The sequence below is a fragment of the Orcinus orca genome, chromosome 4, assembly GCF_937001465.1.
Source record: "Orcinus orca chromosome 4, mOrcOrc1.1, whole genome shotgun sequence".
NCBI lineage: Eukaryota > Metazoa > Chordata > Mammalia > Artiodactyla > Delphinidae > Orcinus > Orcinus orca.
Window position 1 is genome coordinate 31,726,297 of NC_064562.1, and position 23,232 is coordinate 31,749,528.

At 34.7% G+C, this 23,232-nt stretch overlaps 1 protein-coding gene across 3 annotated transcripts in view; it reads right to left on the bottom strand.

Moving 5' to 3' along the window:
• The window catches only part of LRBA (LPS responsive beige-like anchor protein), a 728,899-nt gene that overhangs the window by 535,357 nt on the left and 170,310 nt on the right, over positions 1–23,232 (bottom strand). For all 3 annotated transcript variants that reach the window (XM_033402948.2, XM_033402953.2, XM_012535502.3), the window contains exons 24-31: positions 22,506–22,681; positions 21,497–21,650; positions 20,909–21,089; positions 17,686–17,813; positions 17,093–17,200; positions 13,436–13,595; positions 9,710–10,157; positions 1,044–1,174 (exon numbers count right to left, since the gene is read on the bottom strand). In XM_033402948.2, the coding sequence (XP_033258839.1) occupies positions 1,044–1,174; positions 9,710–10,157; positions 13,436–13,595; positions 17,093–17,200; positions 17,686–17,813; positions 20,909–21,089; positions 21,497–21,650; positions 22,506–22,681 (1,486 nt within the window). The remainder of the gene's footprint in view (positions 1–1,043; positions 1,175–9,709; positions 10,158–13,435; positions 13,596–17,092; positions 17,201–17,685; positions 17,814–20,908; positions 21,090–21,496; positions 21,651–22,505; positions 22,682–23,232) is intronic.

Here is a 23,232-nt window from a genome sequence, read left to right on the forward strand (position 1 = left end):
TGATACATAGTACACAGAAAGGAAAAATTAAATGTCCCTGACAACTGGCTAGTAGAAACTCAAGTTAGCAGCAAAACTCGCTGAGATATACCGGTTTACCAAATAAAGGTAGAACATTGGATAGGAGGCCTGAGATGTCGCAAAAGATGAAGGAAAAACATTATTTCTGATTTTAACATAATCCACCTAGTCATTCCTTCAAAATTCCTTTTATTTTTCATTAATCTCATCCTAGAGTAACAAGAGAGGATGACTCCTTTGGGTGATTAATTTTTTTTTTTTTTAGTTTTTTGGGGTTTTTTTAAATGAAATAGCACAACACTTAGAAATACACTACTTATATAAAATAATATTCCCTTTGTCCTAACTTGGTCTTTTTAATATCACATAGTCTTCAAGTTCACCTGCTATTATCACTGAGCTTCCAATCAACATCTAGGGATATAGGATCTTGCACCCATACATGTGCACCAAAGGGCTTTTACGTTAGGAAGGAATAGAGAGAGAGAGGCGGGGCAAAAATCAAATTGTAGTAAGAGTTATTGAACTACTATGACTAATGCTAGAATGATGATAGACTTGAGGGCAGCATTCCCTTTCCAAGCATCTAATTCAAAAACTATGCAAGAGAAAGCAAAGTACTGGATACCATATAAACATCTGGCAACTGATAACCAGATTAAAAGACCAAATGTCAGCAAAACTTTCTCATATTAACCACTATCTATACACATCTTCTCAAGTGAAAGGAAAGGAAAAAAGTATTTTAATACATCTGTCATTCATTCAACCACCCAACCAGCAGCATCCAATTTGTCATACACTACTATGTTTAAGTGGAGAAAGTATTAAAATCCTTGATTTAATTTATTTCATATTACTCAAAAATGATGATTCAGAAAATCATCAAATAATCAACAACATAATACAAAAGCATAATCATTCAAAATATGCCTAATAAAACTATTTAACTTAATCAAAAATCCTAAGCTTTGCAATGGGATTAAGAACTTTTTTGTTGAAATCACTGATAACAAACTCACCAGGTGATTCTCCCCCCACATCTGAGGCTTGGGCTGAATCTACTGAAGAAACCACACTGACAGCATTGGTAGGTATACTTGTAAGTGTTGAAGGTAAGACTGCTGATTTTTTTGTTGCCACGATGACACTTCTGTAATAAAGAAAGTAAATAAATTTTAAAATACAGAAAATCACTCAAGTTAATTACATGAATTTCAAAACAGAAAATAGGAAACCAACTTCTTTTTCCTAACTTTTTCTTATCTCTATTTTGATGTACAACTTAGAATATACTCTCAATAAGAAATCTCTTCAGTGGTGTTCACAGTTATTTATACTTCATTTTTTTAGAATCGAGACAATGTTCTACAAAAATATAATAATCAGTTTTAACATTTCAATTTATATTTATAATATTCTTTAAATTTAGGATCATCTTTAATTATCCACCTTAAAATATAACAAAAGGTATATAGGAAAATAGGAATTTGGCATTCAAATGGAAAATTAATTAACTTTTTCTTAACCTCAGAAGTGAAGCAGAAAACTCAACATGCTTCTGTAAGGATTTTAAAGCACCACTAAGTTGAAATGATAAAACCTTAGAAATCTTATAAGGTTAAGACAATGCAGGTATGAACAATTTTTTAACATGTATACAAGCAAAGTTTTACTTTTTAACTCTCATAGACTGTCTTATATTACATAGAAAAAACAATGCATAGGCATAAAAAACCTAGATGTAAAAATATCAAATAATCAAATTTGTTCATCTTGGGTATTACTCAAACACAGGTATTTACGATATACCAATTTCATTTAAGTGTAATACTTTATACCAAAATAGTAACTAAAAGACCTTAATAGGCATAACTTAAAAGGCATTTTTAATTGAAGTTAGCTCCATAAACATGCAAAACCCCAGTTAATGAGGTAAAGAGGACAGCTAATATATAATGCACTCCCACAGCAGTGCTTACTTTTAATTACCTGGTATTAACCATAAGCCTAAAGTCTTCAACATTCAATTTATTTAATCACATCTTTTGTTGACAATATTGTAACTGCAAGCTTCAAGTACTCCCTTAACAGCTTTAAAGTATTCAGTTCCTAAATAAAGTTACTTAGATACTTGATCCAGATATATGTATTCCACAGTGAAAATTATATAATTCCAGCACTTTAAAAATACATTTTGTTTTCACTGTTACATCAAAAAGAGATAATACAAAGTGAAATAGGTTTCGTTTTACTTCAGTGCCTATCATGTGACAGCAAACACTGTTGCCAATTAAATCAAGTTCTCTTGTGCTAGGCATGGCTTATTCAATGTACTTGGGGGTAGCTGGTGTCACATCATTATAAGGGTGACTGCCAATGTTAACTATACACTAAAAAATAGAAGCAACAGCCACCTGAGCCCTCAATCCAAAATGGTGTGCTTAAATCACGGTAGCTTATATCGGATGAAGATTATTGACTTTAGGGGGAGCAGATGACCCCCTCTGTGCACACGTGCGTGTGTGTGTGTGTGTGTGTGTGTGTGTGTGTGTGTGTGTGTGTGTGTACACGTGTGCTGGTAGCACATTCAGAAAACAATAAAAAATGTAATTTGTATATTACCTACCATGGGGCAAATATTTACAAGCCTATTGTTTAAGAAAATCTCTAGCTACCTATTTCCTAGTAACCTATTTTGGGGGGACGGGGGCAGCGGGGGGGCGGGGGGGATATGGAGAATTTACTTAGACATTTGCTCACAAAAGAAAGAACTAGCAAGATTTAGTTTACTCATACAATAGGCAAGTACTGATAGGAGCAATAGAAATTAACATTTAGAAAAGTGAAATTGCTTTTTCTATATTTGAAACTTAAGCCATAAACCTACCCTATGTACCAGCAATTCCACTCTTAGAAATTTCCTCCAGATAACTGAAGTCCACAAAAAATAGGTACAATAACATTCAGATAGCTTTACTGATAAGAGCCAAAAACTGGAAATAGCCCAGAATCCTTTAAGCAGAAAAATGAATAAAAATATGGTGGTGTGTTTTTACAATGGAATAATATCCAGCAATAAAAACATACAAACTACTGATTAACATAACACATATGAATCTCAAAAGCATTATGTTGAGTGAAGGAAGCCGTATACAGAGGAACATAAATTTTGTATTTCCTTTTACATGAAGTTCTAGAAAAGACAAAACTAATCTATTGTTTAAAAAATAAATAAAAATAAATTTAAAAATTAAAAAATAGAACAATAATTGCCTGTGCGGGGTGGAGACAGGCATTGGCTGAGAAGGAGCATGAAGGAACTTTCAAGACTGATGATATCTTGATTGGAAATTTAGGTTACACAGGTGTTTAATTTGTCAAAACTCATCAAATGGCATACTTAAAAATTTATGCCTGTTGTTGTATGTACATTTCACCTTAAAAACAGTATTGATGTCTGGTTAGAGATCTGCGCCTGAAATGTTTGAGTGAAGTGATCTGATGTATGTGACTTACTCTGAAATGCATCAGAAAAATAAGAATGACTGATGAATAGAGAGATGGCTATATGGAGAGCTCTAAGATGAAGCAAACAGTTAAAGGCTAATTGCAGAATCTCAGTGGTGGGTCTCTAGGTGTTCAGTGTACAATTCTTGCAAATTCTCTGTATGTCTGAACATTTTCATAATAAAATGTTGGAAAGCTGGTAACAAAAAAAAAATGTTTACCACAGATGTCCCATAATATGCACAATCTCTATGTGTCCAAGATGGTACAGTTAATAAAAGATAACAAAAGAACTTGACCTCATTTCTATTCCTTTAAACAACTGCCATTAATAATGTTTTTTGTTTGGTTTTTTTTTGCGGTACGCGGGCCTCTCACCGTTGTGGCCTCTCCCGCTGCGGAGCACAGGCTCCGGACGCGCAGGCTCAGTGGCCATGGCTCACGGGCTCAGCCGCTCCGCGGCATGTGGGATCTTCCCGGACCGGGGCACGAACCCGTGTCCCCTGCATCGGCAGGCGGACTCTCAACCACTGCGCCACCAGGGAAGCCCCTAATAATGTTTTCAACCATGAATAATAGCTATACTTTATTTCAGTTCAGTAAATATTTATTGTCCAGTATCTTTCACATATTCTCATTCCTGACACATCTGAAGTGTGGCTTCCTATATGAATTTACATTTAACTAGCACTCCTTACACACTACTGCAATATGCTGTTATGGTTCTTGAACTGAGCATGTACATGCTTTCACAACTCCAGTCCTCTGTATGTGCTATTTCTCTACCAAGACGCCTTCCTCTTAGTCCTGCTTGCCAGCTAACTTCCTTCTCACCTTTCAAAACCTTGCTCAAAGGTAAGCCTCCCCAGATTGCCAAGTCAGAGTCCACTATTCTTTGTGCTTCTACATGATCCTATTATATAAACTTAATAAATTATTAATGAATGCTACGATTAAGCACTGACAATATGCCAAGAATTATTACTCAATTCACAAAACAATCCTAACATACAAATTACCTCCATTTAAGAAAATTTAAAAAGTAAACCTCAGAAAGGTAAAGTAACTTGCCAAGGTAAATGGCAGAACTGTCCCACAATTCTGGGTTTATCTAAACAAAAGCCTCTAATTTGAACTGTTTCCTCATACTGACCTTTACATTTTATTGAGATATAATTCACATTCCATACAATTTATTCATGTACAGTATACAATTAAATGGTTTTTAGAATGTTCATAGAACTGTGTAACCATCACCACAATCATATTAACATTTAAAGGTAATTCTATATTATAATCATCTATAAGCAATGGTAATAAAGATTTCCAAGATATTAAATATGTACTACTACTACTACTAAAGTACAAAAATATATCTGCTCAGAAATGGAAAAGTTGCATTCTTTAGCCCTGCTATGTACTTAGTACATAATAGAAAAATAAAATTAATCAATGTCCAAATTCAATGACTGATTCAAATCATCACTGAAGAAGTAACATACTAATACTTTAGCTTTGGGCCACATAAAAACAAAGAAAATTCAGTAACAAAGATTCCCTTAAAAGGACATTAAGCAGTAGGCAGATTTCAGGATATTTTCATTCCAACTGTTTTTGCTATTTTTAAATTATAAAATTTCTGTGTACAAGACTAAAATCTTCAATACGGGGGGGGTCTTTAAGCTATCATATTTATCATGTATGAAAGTGTAAATCTAAACTAGTAAAGCATGTCTTAAAGTTTTAATAAAATGCCACTGTTCTCAGGCTACAGCTTAAGTTTCCATTTAAAAGACAAATTGAAATCCTTGTTAATTTTCAAGAAACAAATTACTGAATTTTTAATATCAGCCATCAATTTTAACAAAAAGCACTTCAAACTTTTTTGGCATAAAAAATTTGGAAGACAGGTAAGTCTTTTAGTTATATAAGCTATTTTTCCAAACTTTCAATTAAAAACCAAATATTAAAGTATAAAATTTCACATATTATTGCTTTTTTTCTTTATACTCACCAACTTTAATGAATAATTAGTATTTGTGAGCACTATGCTAAGGACGTATATGAATTATGTTATTTATATTTATAACAACCTATGAAGGAATTATTTATATTTATAACAACCCATGAGGTAAGTACTACATATTATTATCCCCATTTTACAGATGAGAAAGAAGTAATTTTCCTAAGTCTCCAGAGATAGATAGTGTAAACACTTGACTTTTTTTTTCTTACCTGAACTAGGGATACTTTTTTAAAGATTTCTTTTTATTGAGTAATGACATAAAGCAACAATGTCTTCCAGATCACTAAGGTTCAGAAGTTCCATTTCAGAATTATATCAGTTTGAATTATCACAAACTTTCACATAAATGCTATTTTCTTTAACATGCAAATAGTTCACTAAAGGAGAAAAGAGCATTTTAAGCCTAGTACTTTAGTCCCTAAGGATCTAGCTGAAAAGCCAGACAAGCCCTTGAACTTTATCAAGATAAATCCCTGGCATCCGCTAATCACCAGAGAGGATCTTCAAATTAGATAAGAGCAAGAATGTTGGCATGGGAATGAACACAAACACCTTGCCATCCACAAAGGCCCACAACCTGGCAGCCTTTCAGCAAGGTTCCACTCATGTAGCTGTTACTCTAAACGTTCCAGCTATTGCTTGGAAGTTGATAATTCTTAAGATATGAGGAGAGTTGTGATTTCTGACACAGCATTCCAGAGATAAATACATGATCAGAAGGACGCTTTGAAATTCTCAAAGATATTCCTCTGGTCTAAAGCTGCATGAAAATAGTTTTTCAAAAGGTGTCTCTTGCTAAGAAAAAGAGGGGGTAATAACAGAGCAGTTTGCTTGCCATCAGATAGTATGTTAAATGCATACCAGACATGTAAGTTCCAAATAACCTCCTGAAAAATGCTATCACCAAAATTCCCCTTTGTTTCTTGTTTCAATAAACCCCTTTAAAATGTATTCCCTGTGCACAGTTTCCTAAATAAGTTTGTAACCTACACACTGAAGGTATCACTAAGGCATAGACAATTTCTATGCTATTTAAAAAGAAATAAATCCCAAAATACATGAAATTCAGGGAATTTATAAGGAAACAACTTTGAGTATATTAGTAAGATTTATTAAATGTAAAACTCCACCCTTAAGTTATTCTCACTATTCAATCTAAGACTAATACAAATTTAAACAAATTCATAAAAATTGTGAATATCAGAAAAAAACCTAATCATTTACACCTCTTCTCACCCTCAAAATATAGCCATTGCAGTTTGTTATAAATTTTTTGAAGCATATGGGAACATATGTATCTATTTTTTCAAAAGATCATAAATTCCAAACTAAACTGTACTCTGCTTTTCCCACTTAATAATATATCTTCAATATCATTTTACATCAATACATCAGTTGTGCTTTTCTCTCATTAGTGGCTGCATAGTATTTACTATATTCATAGGAAACAACACATGTAACCAATTCTTAATAAATTGGCAACTACGTTTGCATAGCATAGCCAAATGACAGGATTTAGAGTCCACTGGCCATGGCTTAAATTTTAGCTCCACCATTTATTAGCGCAAAAGCTTAAAGCATTTATTTACTTTCCCTGTGCCTCAGGTTTCATCATCTGTAAAGTAAGAATAAAAACAGTATCTATCTATCCACCTACCTACCTATCTATCTAAAAAATGCACTTTAATACACCTTCACAGGGTAAAAGCTCAATAGGTATTAGCTTAACTATGAAATTCCTCTTGCAGAAAGAAAACATTTTATACTTGCATATATCTTCTGTATAAGCTTATATAATTAGGTTTACATATTTTAAATTTTAATTAACTGCCAATTTTCCCTCAGATAAATTGTACCAATATGCCCTCTCAACAAAATAAAAGTGTTTCTTCATACCCTCATTAAGACTAGGTATCATCTTTTAAACTTCTGGATTTCTTCATGCTAAGTGTTATAGATTAATATATCTTCAATATCATTTCACACCAGTACATATTGTTCTGCTCTTTTTCTCTTTAATAGCTGTATAGTATTGCACAGTGTAAGGATAAGGGAATTGAGGCTCAGGAGGATGAGGTAATTTGTCCAAATTCATTAGTAAGTAACAGAGCCAGAACTCAAACAGTTTCATCTCATTTCTAGAGTCAATATTCTAACTCCTATATTATAAAGCCTAATAAAAAAGAAAAAGACATCTGAATCTAGCAGCCACTATATCTATAATGTCACATTAGACATATACCAGTATGCTATTTACCTGGAATTTAGACTCTGTCAATCTCATCATTCCACGACATTGACCTAATCTTTAAACAGAGGCAGAGGGAGTAAGATGATAGAGGATGATGGCAAAAAGATTTTCCATTAAAATTATATATTCCCTGTGTTCTTTCAGAGCATTTTAATTATATAAATAATTTTAACCAGCTTGGATATCTAATGTGCCAGCAGGTCTGAAGTAGAAAACTAGGAGATGAGATGAAATACAGAGAACAGGAGACACAAAGAAATAACCAGACAGAAGGAAATTATGATGAGGATATACCAAAAGAAAACAGAAGCCAACTGGAAGGAAATCCCACTGGCCAAATCAGAGACAATCTGAGCATCAATATAAACAATAACAATAATATTATAATTCATCCTATAAAGTATGAAACCGTAAGGTCATATGATGAATGTACTGAATTCATTTGATGAGGAGGGTAACAGTTTCTAAACCCCTCTTCCCAGGGAGTATCTTAACAGTGGAGAAACCCGGAAAATACCATTTCTATAAATGATCAGAATGAGTATCACCAGTAATGAGATAAAACCATGTGCCACTTGTTAGAATACAACAGGAAGAAATAGCATCACTTCTGTGATATTACTTCCAAAGATGCTTTAGCTTGAATCTAATCCCCAGGACACTAATTAGACAAATCTAAACTGAGGGACATTATACAAAACAGCTGGGCTCTCATCTTCTGAAGTGTCGAGGTCATTAAATTTAAGGAAAGACTAAAGAACTGTTCTTCCAAATTGAAGGAGGATAAAGAGACACAACAAAATACAACACATAAGTCTGAATTCGATCCTTTTACTATAAAGAGCATTACCGAGAAAATTAGTGAAACTTGAAAGGTGTTTCGAGATTTGACGGTAGTATTAATATTATATCAATGTTAATTTCCTTATTTTGATGAATGTATTGTGGTTATGTAGAAAATATACAATAAAATATTCAAAAGGCGTGTAGTACTGTATCAATTTTCCCTCAACAGATTCAGGAAAAATAAAATTTCTTTTAACTGGCAACTTTTCTATAAGGCAGAGCTTGTTTTCAGATAAAAATATTGATTTTTGAAAAAGAATATGCTTAACAACTCTCATACATACATGTCTTACAGGCAGAATTTCAGAAAATTTAATATAAAGAAAATTTTCAAGCAAATTGGCCAAAGGTTTCTTAGGACAGCAGAACCAACAAAGTCAGGAATCTATAGTTAGCTTTCTCAAGCTGTCAAGACTCTGAACACTTTGTTGAATTCCTCAATCTGTCGGAATCCACAGATTCCCACCTTTTTTCACAAAGGCTGGCACAGTACTGACAGCAGGGGAATGAAAGGTAACCATTTGTAAATATAGGTGATTTTTAAGTTGTAACAAATGAAGAAAAAAATTATTTAATATACAACTTGCCAATGTAATATTAAAATTATTCTTAAACAATCTTAATAATTATGTTGATAAATAAAAATTTGAAATGATATACAAACCATACAACAAAATATCCTTATAATTTTTAAAACTATATCAAAACATCCCTTTTTAATGCTGAAGCTACAAAATTTAACAAAGTTAAATTCTTGTTTAACCTTTAAATCCTTATAATTTATATATTTATAAACTAATGAGAACCTACTGTATAGCACAGGGAACTCTACTCAGTGCTGACCTAAATGAGAAGGAAATCCAAAAAAGAGGGGATATATGTATACCTATAGTTGATTCACTTTGCTGTACAGTATACACTAACACAACATTGTAAAGCAACTATACTCCAATAAATTTATATATTTATAAATTTATATATTTATAACCTTTAAATCCTTATAATTTATATATTTAAATCCTTATATTTATATATTTAAAGACTATTTACAGTACCTGTCAAAAGATCTGAACTGCACAGGCTGCTCAACAGATAGATCACCAAGAGCTCCAAGGCAGGCTGGTGGCAGAAGGGCAGGATCCACTGTGACTCCATCTCCTGGTATGTTAACCAAGCTTCGGAGAATGTCCTTCACATTGATATTTTTTGAAACGGGAACTGATGGTGCACCCTTGTTATCCAATTCATTTTCTCCATCACTTTTGGTCTCCTGAGATTTACTGACTTCTGAAGAAAGAGTGCACAGCACCTCACTGATGGCATCTGGGCCTGCACTGACACTTGGAGGTGCTACAGGAGGAGCTACGTCCACATTGCTTCCTAAACCAGTAGCCATTTCTTCCCCAATGCCTGAGTCCCTCCTTCGAGCAGATGATGCACTTTCAGATTCTTCCATGGATGCTGGAGTTAATGGACTGAATGCTGCTGGTGAGTTTTCTCCATCTTACCCAGAAAAAGAAGAAAAGTATGAATTAAAAAATTTACAACTCATTTTAAAAAGGTACACTCAGTCCTAATTATTTTAAATTATGAAATATACAGCATGTTCTAAAAGGTAAAAAACAAATTAAATAATCTATAAAATGTACTCAGTAAATAATTAGATGGTTTAATAAAATAATAATAATATAATAATAATAAATAATAACAAAATATCTTAGAAAACCCCAAACTGAATATGACATACCAATGGGTAGCAACACAAGGTTGAAAGCCATTGGCCTATAAGAAAAAGTCCAAAATCCTTAGGATAAAGTACAAGGTTCTTCAATAATATGAGTCGGCTAAGTTGTAAACTTTATCAGGGCAGGGAATGTACGTTCTTTAACACTTCATCTCCAGCACCTATGACAATGCCTGGGCCTACAACAATGCCTGGCAAGTAGTAGGTAGTCAATAAGTATTTTTCAGATGACTCTTCAACTCCAGCTTTATCTCCTGCTACTCATGGCATAACACATAATACTTTACAACACCAATAATTACCTCTACCTCAATCATGGTTTCTACTGCTAGAACACTTGTTACCACTCCTAAATAATTGAATAATTCAATGGTCCTTAAAATCTAGTTCAACAGGGAGCATCACCTTTTCTACTTGATTTTCATTCCCCCCAATCAGGTGTTCACTCCATTCCAACAAAAATGCTCCATCTTGCTAAATCCAATGGTCAGTTCTCAGTCCTAACAGCACTTGACATAGCAGCAGCAACTGATTATTCTCTCCAACGTGACAATACTTTTTTCACTTGGCTTACAGGACACGATGCTCTTCTGGTTTTTCATCTACTACCTTACTGTTGTTCCTTCCTTACCTCCTTCACTTCTTTTTCTCCTGGATTTCTTAACTTGAAGGGACTTAGTACTCAGTTCTTAATCCTTTTATCTTCTCTATCAACATTTATTTCCTTAGTGGTCTCATTAACTCTCAAAGTTTTAAATACCACTATTTCAATAAATAACTACACAAATAAATAAAATTCAGACTGTTATATATAACTGCCTACTCTGCATCTTCTTTTATATGTCTAAAAGACATCACAAACTCAACATGTTGGAAACTGAATTTCTTATCTTCTTCCTTTAGTATGTTTCACCTTCAGTCTATCCAAGTGCACCTTATAATCATTCTTGACTACCTTCCATCTTTTGCATATCCACAGCAAATATTTTAAAATCCTGTTTTCTCACTATCAAAATATATCCAGAATCTGACTGCTTCTCACTAGCCCTACAGCTACCACCCTAGTCCATCCCCAAAATTACCTCTTGCCTAGGTTATTGCAATATCCTCCTAACTGGCTATGTTAAGACTGTGACATTAATGGTTCTATTGGCCATGCTTCCTGGTATTCACCCCCTTGAGAAGTTGTTGAGTCTGGGCTGGGCCTGACTCACTGCAACCAACCGAATGTGGTAGAAGTGGGCCAGTTCTGTGCCCAAGCTTAAGATCTGGCAATCTGTACATTCTCAGAATCTCTGAACACCTCTATAAACAATCTGGCTACCCGGTTGGAAATTCATCTGAGAACAAGTAGCAAGGCCCCACACATACAACCCCAGCTTAGCCATTTCAGTCATTCAGCCCTAGCTCTTGGAGCCATTCTAGCTGAGGCACTAGATTAATGAGGAGAAAAGCCATTTCAGATTTTCCAACCCCAGCAAACAACAGGGGTTGAATCATTACCACTGAATCATAGCAGGGATGAATCATTACCACTGCGACTTATCTGAATCAAATTCATGGAATCATGATAACAAGACTAAAACAGTGAGTTTGGTGAGTTTTAGCTTTGAGGTAACATGTAACACAGCAGTACATAACTAAAACATTGGTTTTTCTTGCCCCGTAGGGTGTATTCTTAAAAGTGTTACTTTAAAAAACATATATCAATTCTAACTCCTGTACTCAAAACCCTCCAATAATTTCTCATTCTCCTTAGAGTGAAAATCCCTTTCTCCTTAGAGTGAAATACCCCCTTTCTCCTGGTCATTCCTGATAATTTTCCCCATTCAATTTTTCTTTTCTTAGGACTTAACACCTTCTAAAATAATGAATACTATACAATTTATTTATTAAATGTACTTATTTTCTACTTCCTCTCACTAGAATTCAAGCTCCAGGAGGGCAGACTTTTTTTTTCTTTTGTTCATTAATAATGAACAAGAACCTAGGAGGTACGGAATGAATACTGACTGGATAAATAAACCACCCCTGTTGGGTAACAGCTACTTCTATAACTACAATACCTGCTTCTCTATAACTGGCAGCTAATTTTATAACTTTCCCTATAACTGGCAGCTAATTTTATAACTCCAATTATTATAGTTATTTGTTAACAAATCTGTCTCATAAGAAAATATGTTATTTATTCTTTACAACAAATGTGGAGTTAAACAAAAATGTCTAATATTTTATTTGTAAAGAATAACATATTCTCGGGCTTCTGTGGTGGCTCAGTGGTTAAGAATCCGCCTGCCAATGCAGGGGACACAGGTTCGAGCCCTGGTCCGGGAAGATCCCACATGCCACAGAGCAGCTAAGCCCATGCACCGCAACTACTGAATCTGCGCTCTAGAGCCCGCGAGCCACAACTACTGAAGGCCGCAGGCCTAGAGCCCATGTTCTGCAACAAGAGAAGTCACCGCGGGCTTCCCTGGTGGCGCAGTGGTTGAGAGTCCACCTGCCGATGCAGGGGACACAGGTTCTTGCCCCGGTCCGGGAAGATCCCACATGCCGCAGAGCGGCTGGGCCCGTGAGCCATGGCCACTGAACCTGTGTGTCCGGAGCCTGTGCTCCACAATGGGAGAGGCCACAACAGTGAGAGGCCCGCATACCGCACAAAAAAAAAAAAAAAAAAAAAAGAGAAGTCACCACAGTGAGAACCCACGCACCACAACAAAGAGTAGCCCTGCTTGTCACAACTAGAGAAAGCCCGCACGCAGCAACGAAGAACCAAAGCAGCCAAAAATAAATAAATAAATTTATTTATTTTTTTTAAAAAAAGAATAACATTTTCTCATCTTTCAAATAGATGGCTCACTTAACGAACAGAAACCATCTCCCAATTGCAATGGTACTTAAAATATTTGGTTATTAGTAAAAATAAATACATACTCTCACTTTATACATAAATTCCAGAATCAATATTTTAACTATCATAAGTAGGTAATGTTTTACTTGAACTTTGGATGCCAGATAATAAAATACAGAAACTTACCAGGGAGTGATAAATTCCCGCTTTCACTACCAGTTTCCTGAAAAGACTGGCTATGCCTTTCATTTTGGGGTTCCAAAATGTCTCTGTACTTCGAGACCATAAGAACAGAGATAAAGTATACAACTGCCAAGGCTAAAAACTGTGCTTGTTTGCTATCCTCCTGGGGAAAAATAAAAGGAGTTGATCAAGCCACTATTAAATAACATGTTTGAATCTTACTTTACATGACAACATTCAAATAGAAAACATGTTCACAAATCTTTTAATATACACAGAAAATAGTAATGAATTCACCTGAGCAAAGATTAGGCAAATACTCTTGGAAAAATGCCTGTAAATATTAGGTTTTATGCTTGTGAAACATGAAAAGAGAGAAGCTGGCTTGTTTTTTTAAATTAAGTAACTAAATCTGAAGAGATATGTCCTAATATACTTTGTAAGGTTAATCAAACAGCAATTATCATTATATGTGAACAACTATTTTTGCTTCCAACCATAAGAATTAAAATGTTTTAAAAAATCAGAATAACAGTTTTCCTAAAAGACAGGCATTCAAGATTTTTTAAAGTAACATTATCACATACAGAACTGGATGCCAAAGAAATTCTCAAGAGTATTTTAAAATAATACAGACTCAAGTGTCCACAATTGAAAATATAGTGTCTGCCAGAAAGAAAAGGACAAACTCCAGGCACGCAGGCTCAGCGGCCATGGCTTACAGGCCTAGCTGCTCCGCGGCATGTGGGATCTTCCCAGACTGGGGCACGAACCCGTGTCCCCTGCATTGGCAGGCGGACTCTCAACCACTGCGCCCCACCAGGGAAGCCCTGCTTAATCTTTTATAAATTATTTACACCTATCTAATCTTTATTTAGCCCATTAATATGTTCAGTGTTTACTAACTACAGTATGAAGTGTACAGTGTATGCCTGATTTGTGCCCAAATAAAAAATATCCCATAGATCCTTATGTTTAAGTCCTAACTCCTAAAACAAATTTACTTTCAATTGTAGCTGTCATTTATTGAATACTTACTGTGAGTCAGGCACTGTGCTATATTCATTAACCCATTTAAATAAGATGAGGCCTAGAGAAGTTAAGTAATTTACCTAAGGGCATACAGTAAATGAAAAAGCAAATCTGAACTCAGATTAGACTGATTAAAAACCTTAGCTTTTAACCTCAAGGTAATAATTTATTTATATCCCCAGTCTTAGGTCATTTCCTTTTTCTTCAAAGTTTGCTTATGCTAGAGAGGCTCTGGGATGTAGTTTGGGAAACATGGTCTTTTCTCTTTTCTAAAATTCTTGCAAGGTGATTATATAACTTCTATAATTACCAAAAAAATTAATTTGTTACTTTCAGAAATGAACACGGTAGACACAGGAGACACTCTTTCTCTGTCCAAATATCGTGATATAATAACCAATCAGAAAGTGCCAAAGAGCCGAATCATTCAGAGCCAGGGTGAGGAGCTGTGATTTCACTTTAAGTGCTATGGGAAGCCATTAGAGAACTTTTTTTTAAAAAACATCTTTATTGGAGTATAGTTGCTTTACAATGTTGTGTTAGTTTCTACTGTATGACAAAGTGAATCTACTGTATAACATATACAGCTATATGTATACATATTTCCCCATATCCCCTCCCTCTTGCGTCTCCCTCCTGCCCTCCCTTTCCCACCCCTCTAAATGGTCACAAAGCACCGAGCTGATCTCCCTGTGCTATGCAGCTGCTTCCCACTACCTATCTATTTTACATTTGGTAGTGTATATATATATCAATACTACTCTCTCACTTCATCCCAGCTTACCCTTCCCCATCCCTGTGTCCTCAAGTCCATGCTCTATGTCTGCATTTTTATTCCTGTTCTACCCCTAGGTTCATTAGAACCTTTTTTTTTTTTCAGATTCCATATATATGTGTTAGCATATGGTGTTTGCTTTTCTCTTTCTGACTTACTTCACTCTGTATGACAGACTCTACGTCCATCCACCTCATTACAAATAACTCAATTTCGTTTCTTTTTATGGCTGAGTAATATTCCATTGTATATATGTGCAACATCTGCTTTATCCATTCATCTGTCAATGGACACTTAGGTTGCTTCCATGTCCTTCCTATTGTAAATAGTGCTGCAATGAACACTGTGGTACATGACTCTTTTTGAATTATGGTTTTCTCAGGGTATATGCCCAGTAGTGGGATTGCTGGGTTGTATGGTAGTTCTATTTTTAGTTTTTTGAGGAACTTCCATACTGCTCTCTATAGTGGCTGTATCAATTTACATTCCCACTAACAGTGCAGGAGGTTACCCTTTTCTCCACACCCTCTCCAGCATTTATTGTTTGTAGATTTTTTGATGATGGCCATTCTGACCACTGTGAGGTGCTACCTCACTGTAGTTTTGGTTTGCATTTCCATTAGAGAATTTTTTAAGCCAAAGAGTTACATCATCTATTCTAGATTTTGAAACTTCATTCTAGGAAATACAAAGTTACGGGGCAATAGACTCAACAACTGCTCAAGGAAAGAGAATGGGGAGAGAAGGAAGCAGCAATATTTGGTTCTAAAGTGGACCACAGTCAGTGGGTTCTAAAAAGCAAAAGTAATGGTTTCTTCATTAAAGGAATAATAACAGCTACCAAAAAGCAAAAAATTGAGATCCAGGGAGGCATTATAGTACAATGGTTAAGATCAAGTTTCAAGAATCAGACTCCCTAGGTCCTTAATCCACTTCTACCTCTCACTACTTGTAGGATTTTAAGCAGACTATTTAAGCTAATACTGCTATCTTTCTCATAGGATTATTCTGTGAATTAAATGAGGTAATACATATAAATCATCCAGTTATATGCTTAATACAAAATAAACTATTAGTTATAGCTAATAATTATTACCTATAACTACTTTTAACAAATTGTATACTTGTATAAAGCTTAGTGAAGAATCAAAAGAGGACTAAAACACTGGAGAAAGAGAAGGGAAAGTTAAAAATTCAAGTTATAAAGTTTATTTTTAAAAAATGTATACGTAATATAGAGCAGCTAGTACTAAACACACAGTAAGTGTTCAATAAATATTAATGATTATACTTTTTTTATATGACTTTACAATTCCTACATGAAATTCTGCCATATTATATATCAAAATTAGCTAAAACGAAACTATTTTTCATCTTTAAAAAATTTAAAACACCACTCCCGACATTTCATCGTGTATTTTTATATCATATAAAACTTTCAGAGCACAGATTCTGGAGTTAGAATCCTATCATTTACCAGCTCCATTAGCTTGAACAAGTTACCCAAGCTCTCTGTGCTTCAAATTCCTCATTCATGAAATGGGAATTACAAAGTACACAAATCAAGAAGTTGTTGGAATGAATAAGAACATATGAAGCACTTACAATGCTTACTATGTAATAATGTGTTTTTCTTTTTGGTAGCAATACTCTGATATATTAGCTCCATTTATATAAACAATATTTTTAAGATTCTAAGATTCTAAAATCATTGTCAAGAGAACTGGTATCTAGGCCTTCTTATTTCTACCTGACTATTTTATATCACAAAGAGTGTTCACTCTCAATACTTTGGGCCTCAGAGGAAATATGTATCAGCTAAGAGAATATGTAAAAGAAATACTGTAACTTACTATGTCTCTGAAGACAACTGCCCTAAGTCGATTAATATCCATGTCTTGTAGAAGCCTGTCAAAATCTCTTACTGGAGATATACCACCAGTTACAATATCCACCGGACTCTATTTAAGACAAAAAAATATAAATATATACATTACACAGACATTTTAAAAAATAAACAGTATTCCATAGGCTATAATGTTGTTTTTCCCAGTTTATTTTCCTACTTCTTTCTGTCTTCTTTTTTTTGGGTGTCAGGATGGGGGTGGGGGATGTAGAAGGGAGCCATGAAGGAAAAAAGAAACTGCATGCTAACTCACCGTTTCACCGAGTACGTGAAACACAAATTGACATACTTGAAGGAAAAGGTATCATGGACACAAGGAAAGTAAACATTTGGAAAAGCAGACAAGATTAAGTATAAGCAAATCTTTACTGTATACTTAAACACAAATATTTGAAGGTTATGTCCACAGGCTAAAATAACTATTTTAGGACCTCTGTCAAATTTATTTAACTTTATGTTGAAATGAACAAATAAATTTAAGATCTTAATCGTAAAATGAGAGAATGCTTTTTTATTTAATTAATTATTCTGTATGCTTACCTTTGCTGCAGATTTCCCCATGGGAATCAGGCCGTGTGTTGTTTTCTGGACTTTCCCTGCTTTGCCTTTAGTTCTCAGCTGTGAATGCTGTTGACACTCTAAGCAATTCCTTACGGCCACTGCACACACTGTAATTTATTTTAAGGAAAAAATTGGGCAAGAAAAAAATTATATTTAAGATTATGAGACTGACGAAACTCACCTATACGAGTTACATAAGATTTGAAACATTACCTTCAGCAAATTTCTAAAATGTCCCTGGGCTTTATCACCCACTGTTTGTTTTCTGACTTTGTTAGCTACTCTGTTAGGGCCCACTGCTAAAAGACAATCAGTTCAGGAACCTTAATAAACACTGTACTGTTTCTTAGGTCTCACATAAGCTACTTGAAATAATCTTCTATGGAGGAAAAGATAGGGAAGAAAAGAACTTTTTTTGAAGGTGTAAGAAAGTAGAAAGTAAATCACATTGCCATCAACTAGTCCAGGGTAAAATAACCTTCTATTACCTTCATTAAAGTACAATAGTTAAACTAGAAACTTGCATGTTTTTCTTAAAATTTTTATCATTACAGCATGATATTAATAGAGACTGAGAGAGGGTAGAGCATTAAAAGGAATATTTATAGAATCTACCTTTTACTGGCTTTCATTAAAACTGTTTAAAAGGCGGGGGACAAAACAGAGATTGTGATTAATATACAGTCTAAAATTACCTCTCTAAACATCTCACTTAGGCAATTAACTCAAGTTATTTAGAAATGAATTTCGAATTTTAAGTAATAAATTAGGTAATACACAATTGACTATGAATTGATTGATATCATGTAATCATCTCAATTCCCAACCAATTTGGTAGCACTGAAGGTATTTGTCTCAACAAGAGTGAGAGAGCAAATTAGGAACTAAATAGCAAACTTAAGTGATAACGACCTTAACTGTCACCAGACTATCATATGGCTAGCACACACAGAATTGAAAAGGGAAAGTATTGAGAAAGGTGCTGAAAGAGAGCAACAACAGTTGGGAAAAGGGAACGAACACAGTGAAGAAGGGAGGGAGAGAGAATATGGAATACAACTCTGTCAAATTTGGAGTCAGGCCCAGGAAAATAACTCTTCCACTACTTTCGTCACACGTTGCATAAAATCAAGTTTGGGTCTGCATTACAAAGTTAAAAACTACATTTGAATGCCTAGTATCAATCAATTTCAGTAGCACAGTTTCTTCTTACCGTTGCCATCCTACATTCTCAACCCCAACTTCAGGAAAACAGGAGTGAGGAGACCAGGGATCAAAACATATGGACTGGGACTTCCCTGGTGGCACAGTGGTTAAGAATCTGCCTGCCAATGCAGGGGACGCGGGTTCAAGCCCTGGGAAGATCCCACATGCCACGGAGCAACTAAGCCCATGCGCCACAACTACTGAGCCTGCGCTCTAGAACCTGCCTGCCACAACAACTGAAGCCTAGAGCCTGCAACAAGAGAAGCCATCACCATGAGAAGCCTGCGCACTGCGTCGAAGAGTAGCCCCCACTCACCACAACTAGAGAAAAGCCCGCACGCAGCAACGAAGACCCAACGCAGCCATAAATTAATTACTTATTTTTTTAAAAAAAACAAAAACATTTGGACTGTTTACCAAGCTTACCATATTCTATTAAGTGATCCTGAACAAGGAGAACACGTGGTGCTGGAGTACACTGAATTATTTCCTTATTTTCTTCTACAGTTATGAAAATGAGGGAGATACGGTATTCCCCTAGCTTCTGAATCTAATACTTCTTGAGTATAGTGAAGCACTGCTAGTGTAGTCTTGTACTTTCAATTCCAAAAGTGCACTCTTTTTAGGAAAGTGGAAAGGTTTTAAAAATGGCATATACAAAAGCAATGGGTTCTAAATATTTTAATTATATTACTGATATAAAGTTTAAGGGTGTATCTTATAACAGAAAGAGTAGGAACATTAGTTAAACTATATTCAAATTCCAGCTCTACCAATTTATAGCTTTTAAATTTTTGGCAAATTTCCTAATTTCTTTGATCTCAATTTGCCTCATGAAAAAAAGGAAGAAAATACAAATGAATGAATGGCTGGAAGAAAATGATTGGTGACTCGTGAAAATCAGCAATGACATATGACAGTAGTCAATAAATGATAGCTTCTGTTTTGTTGTGCTTACCGTTTCAATCTCTCTCAATTAAAATTTTTTTAAAACTCCCTAAAAATAGTATACCAAGTCCTTTAGAGCATCCTAAGTTTAAAAGTACTTTGAATAGCATTTTGAGTAAAAATAATTATTGTACCAAAAAAAATGTAAGTACATCTGTTTAAGTAACGGATATTCTTGCTAAATATGGGGAAATACTTCATTAACTAATTAGATTTTCCACTGTTGGTATTATATTTTCATAGGTGCCTTATTTCTAATTTGTCTTCATATGGCCATGGTTCCTAAAGATTTTGCTTCCATTTTTTGATACCCGTTTCTCCACCTACTTCTCTCCATTTAATAAGCAAATCATTAACAAAGTCTCAGTATTTATGACTAGATACAGGACACCTTCTGCATAGAGAAAAAATTTTCTTCTTCACCTAAGGAAGTTCAGATATCACTAAAACTTCATTTAATTTACTTTAACTTTCACCTAAGGAAGAACTGCCTCCAGGAGAAGAACAGAGATTTAATAATCTTACTAACTGCTTTAACAAATTATCACAGCTTATTTGGATAAAGGCTATACTTGAATGATGCTAGTTTAGAACCTTGCTACTCAAGTGTGTTTGTTAAGAGAAGCAGCATCAGCATTACCTCGTAGAAAGGCAATTTTAGGTCTCATCCCAGACCTATACAATCTAATCAGCATTTCAACAAGATCCTTTGGTGATCCATGTGTATGAATCATCTTAAAATTTAAGAAGCACTACTTTAAAGCAAAAAGAGATTGGGGGGTTGGGGGTGGGCGGAGAAGAAGTAATGCTGACCAGAATCAATGCAGAATTTTCAAAACACGTCCTCCTCCTCTATTACCTTCACAAGTACTACTATAGCCAGTACATACACAGTCCTTCACTCTTTGGAGGCTAAAAAGTAGCATAAGACAAATTGCCTAGCACACTTTTTCCCACCAACAGGAAAAAGAAAATGTTCAATTTAATACGTCTGGATCACTGAAAAATTTTTAAGTAAATTCCTAAGTAATGGGTTTTAACAGCTCACCCAGTCGGAGACACTGCCGCAGAATTCCTCCAGATGACATATTTTTTTCAGCTTCAATTTCAGTAAAGCCAAGAGAACTTGCAAATATAAGAACATCCACAAGGCTGATTAGTCTCTGCAAAAATGTCACAGAGGCTTCTATTGAAAGGCCTTGAGTAGGTTCAATATTCTCCAGCTCATGCTGTAAGGAATAAAGTTTGACATTTACATTTATGTTCTGATAAAAATCCAATTTTATGAGATACAGTCCACAGATCTCTAAATTTTACAAAAAGCCAGGCTTTCACAAATCTACTTCAACAGAGGGATTTCCTTATCATTTCATCTAAAAAAAAAGCATACATACAGGTGAAACACTGTCAGTCATATTCTTCACTAACTCATTCCTCCCTAATAATTAAACATTCTTTTTAGTCCCTTCATTCCTGGAACAGATTCTAAGGTCCTTTCAAGTAATTATAAAAGGATTCTGTTGCTTTTGAATTACAGAACCTATGATGCATAGTAACAATCACATTCAAGTTTTAATCAATAAGAATGCATAAGTCATGTTTTCACACCAACTTTATATAGTAGTTAAGTCCTTACTGTAGCCGATGTAGCAGCTGAAAGCAATGGCAGTATACCCCCGCAAGCCATGACCATATTGTCCATCACTTGAGAGATGAGATGAATTGTGTTGTGTACAAAGATGACATTATCACTGCTATTCACGAAGTCCATTACTGTCTTTGTTGAATGGCTGTCCAAAGATAAATGATGTTTACTGATAAAGCTAAAAAAAGGAAATCACAGTTTGCCTACTTGAGGGGAGGGAGGATAAGAAGGTGCTTTTGCTTCATCTTGAAAGCTGAGGAAAGATAATGATGCGGCAGGCATTTTGGAGGAGGGTGTATACTTCCTTAGAAGATGTAGACCATTCCATATCAGCAGTTACTACACATGCCCTTTTTCAGTGCTGAAATGTTAACACTATTCATCTTACACTTAATATAAAAGTTGAACTAAATTATCCTTAACTAGGACCAAAATTAAGAAGTGGCAAAAACTAAGAGGTAAATGGTGCTAAATGTGCTATTAAAAACGATTTTTCTAATAACGTTTTCTTAGACAATGCCATGAAATGTCCTTAAACAGAATAAGAGTAGTATACAAATAACAATAAACACATTAGGCACTTTTAAAATCATAAATCATACAATGGAGGATAATCTGAAATACACAGACTCTTTATACTAAAAATACAATGGAAAATTAGATGTTTTACATAAATCCCAATTTTCTTTTTTTTACTATTTCTAGAAATAAACCCAGTCAGTAGACCTACATTCAGGCAAATTATATGCTATATTATATGCTGTAAAGTACACAGCAAATTTTTTAAAAGAAAAATTTTCAAGTTTTTATACTCTAAATATGGTACCTCATTTATATGAGAATAAACATTAATTCAATAAAACCCTACCACAGAAATAAGTTATAACCTACTTTTTAAGCAAATGACTGAAATTAATTGCAAAATGTCAACTATATAAATTTCTTTGAAAACAAACACTAAAATTTATATACATCTTCTATAATAAACATATGGACAAACCTTCTCCACATCTGTATGTCTGTTTCTATTGAAAATAATAGATCAGTGAGCAAACGCTGATGCACTTGAGACCATCTGAACTCTGGAATACGGAACATAGATCTGGAATTCCTCCTTTGTCCATTAACTGCATCTGGTGCTGTTCCCTGCCCTGGCTGCTCCTGTTGCCTTGACATCTAATAGAGAAAGTTAAAAAGAATAAAATCAGTTCAACTTCAAAGGTAGACATTAATAACTTAATAGCTTCTATGTAATTCATCTAACAAATACTCACATTTTAAGATACTAAGGGACTAAATCAGAGAAAAATTATCAATGAGTAATAACATTAATACATTTAAAGCAAAGATGTAAAAAATGCGAAATCAGCACAACGCAGCAGTAACTGGCTAGGAACCATGTTAGTATTATCACCAGCTAATGCAACATTTTATAAAGGAATCAAGAAGCTTTTGGTTTTGAACACTGACATAAAAGAAAAGCCATAGCTGGATTATAAATTGGCTAGAATTAAGAAAAAACAATGCGCGTCCGGAGCCTGTGCTCTGCAACGGGAGAGGCCACAGCAGTAGGAGGCCCGCGTACCGCAAAAAAAAAAAAAAAAAAAAAAGAGTTGGAGGAGGAGAAGTAAGAGTTGATTAAAGTGGGAAATGACAACATGCACCCACAGTGGTGTCATGAATCTCTCTGAGACACTGGTAAGGAAGAAAGCTGTGTCTCTGGATCG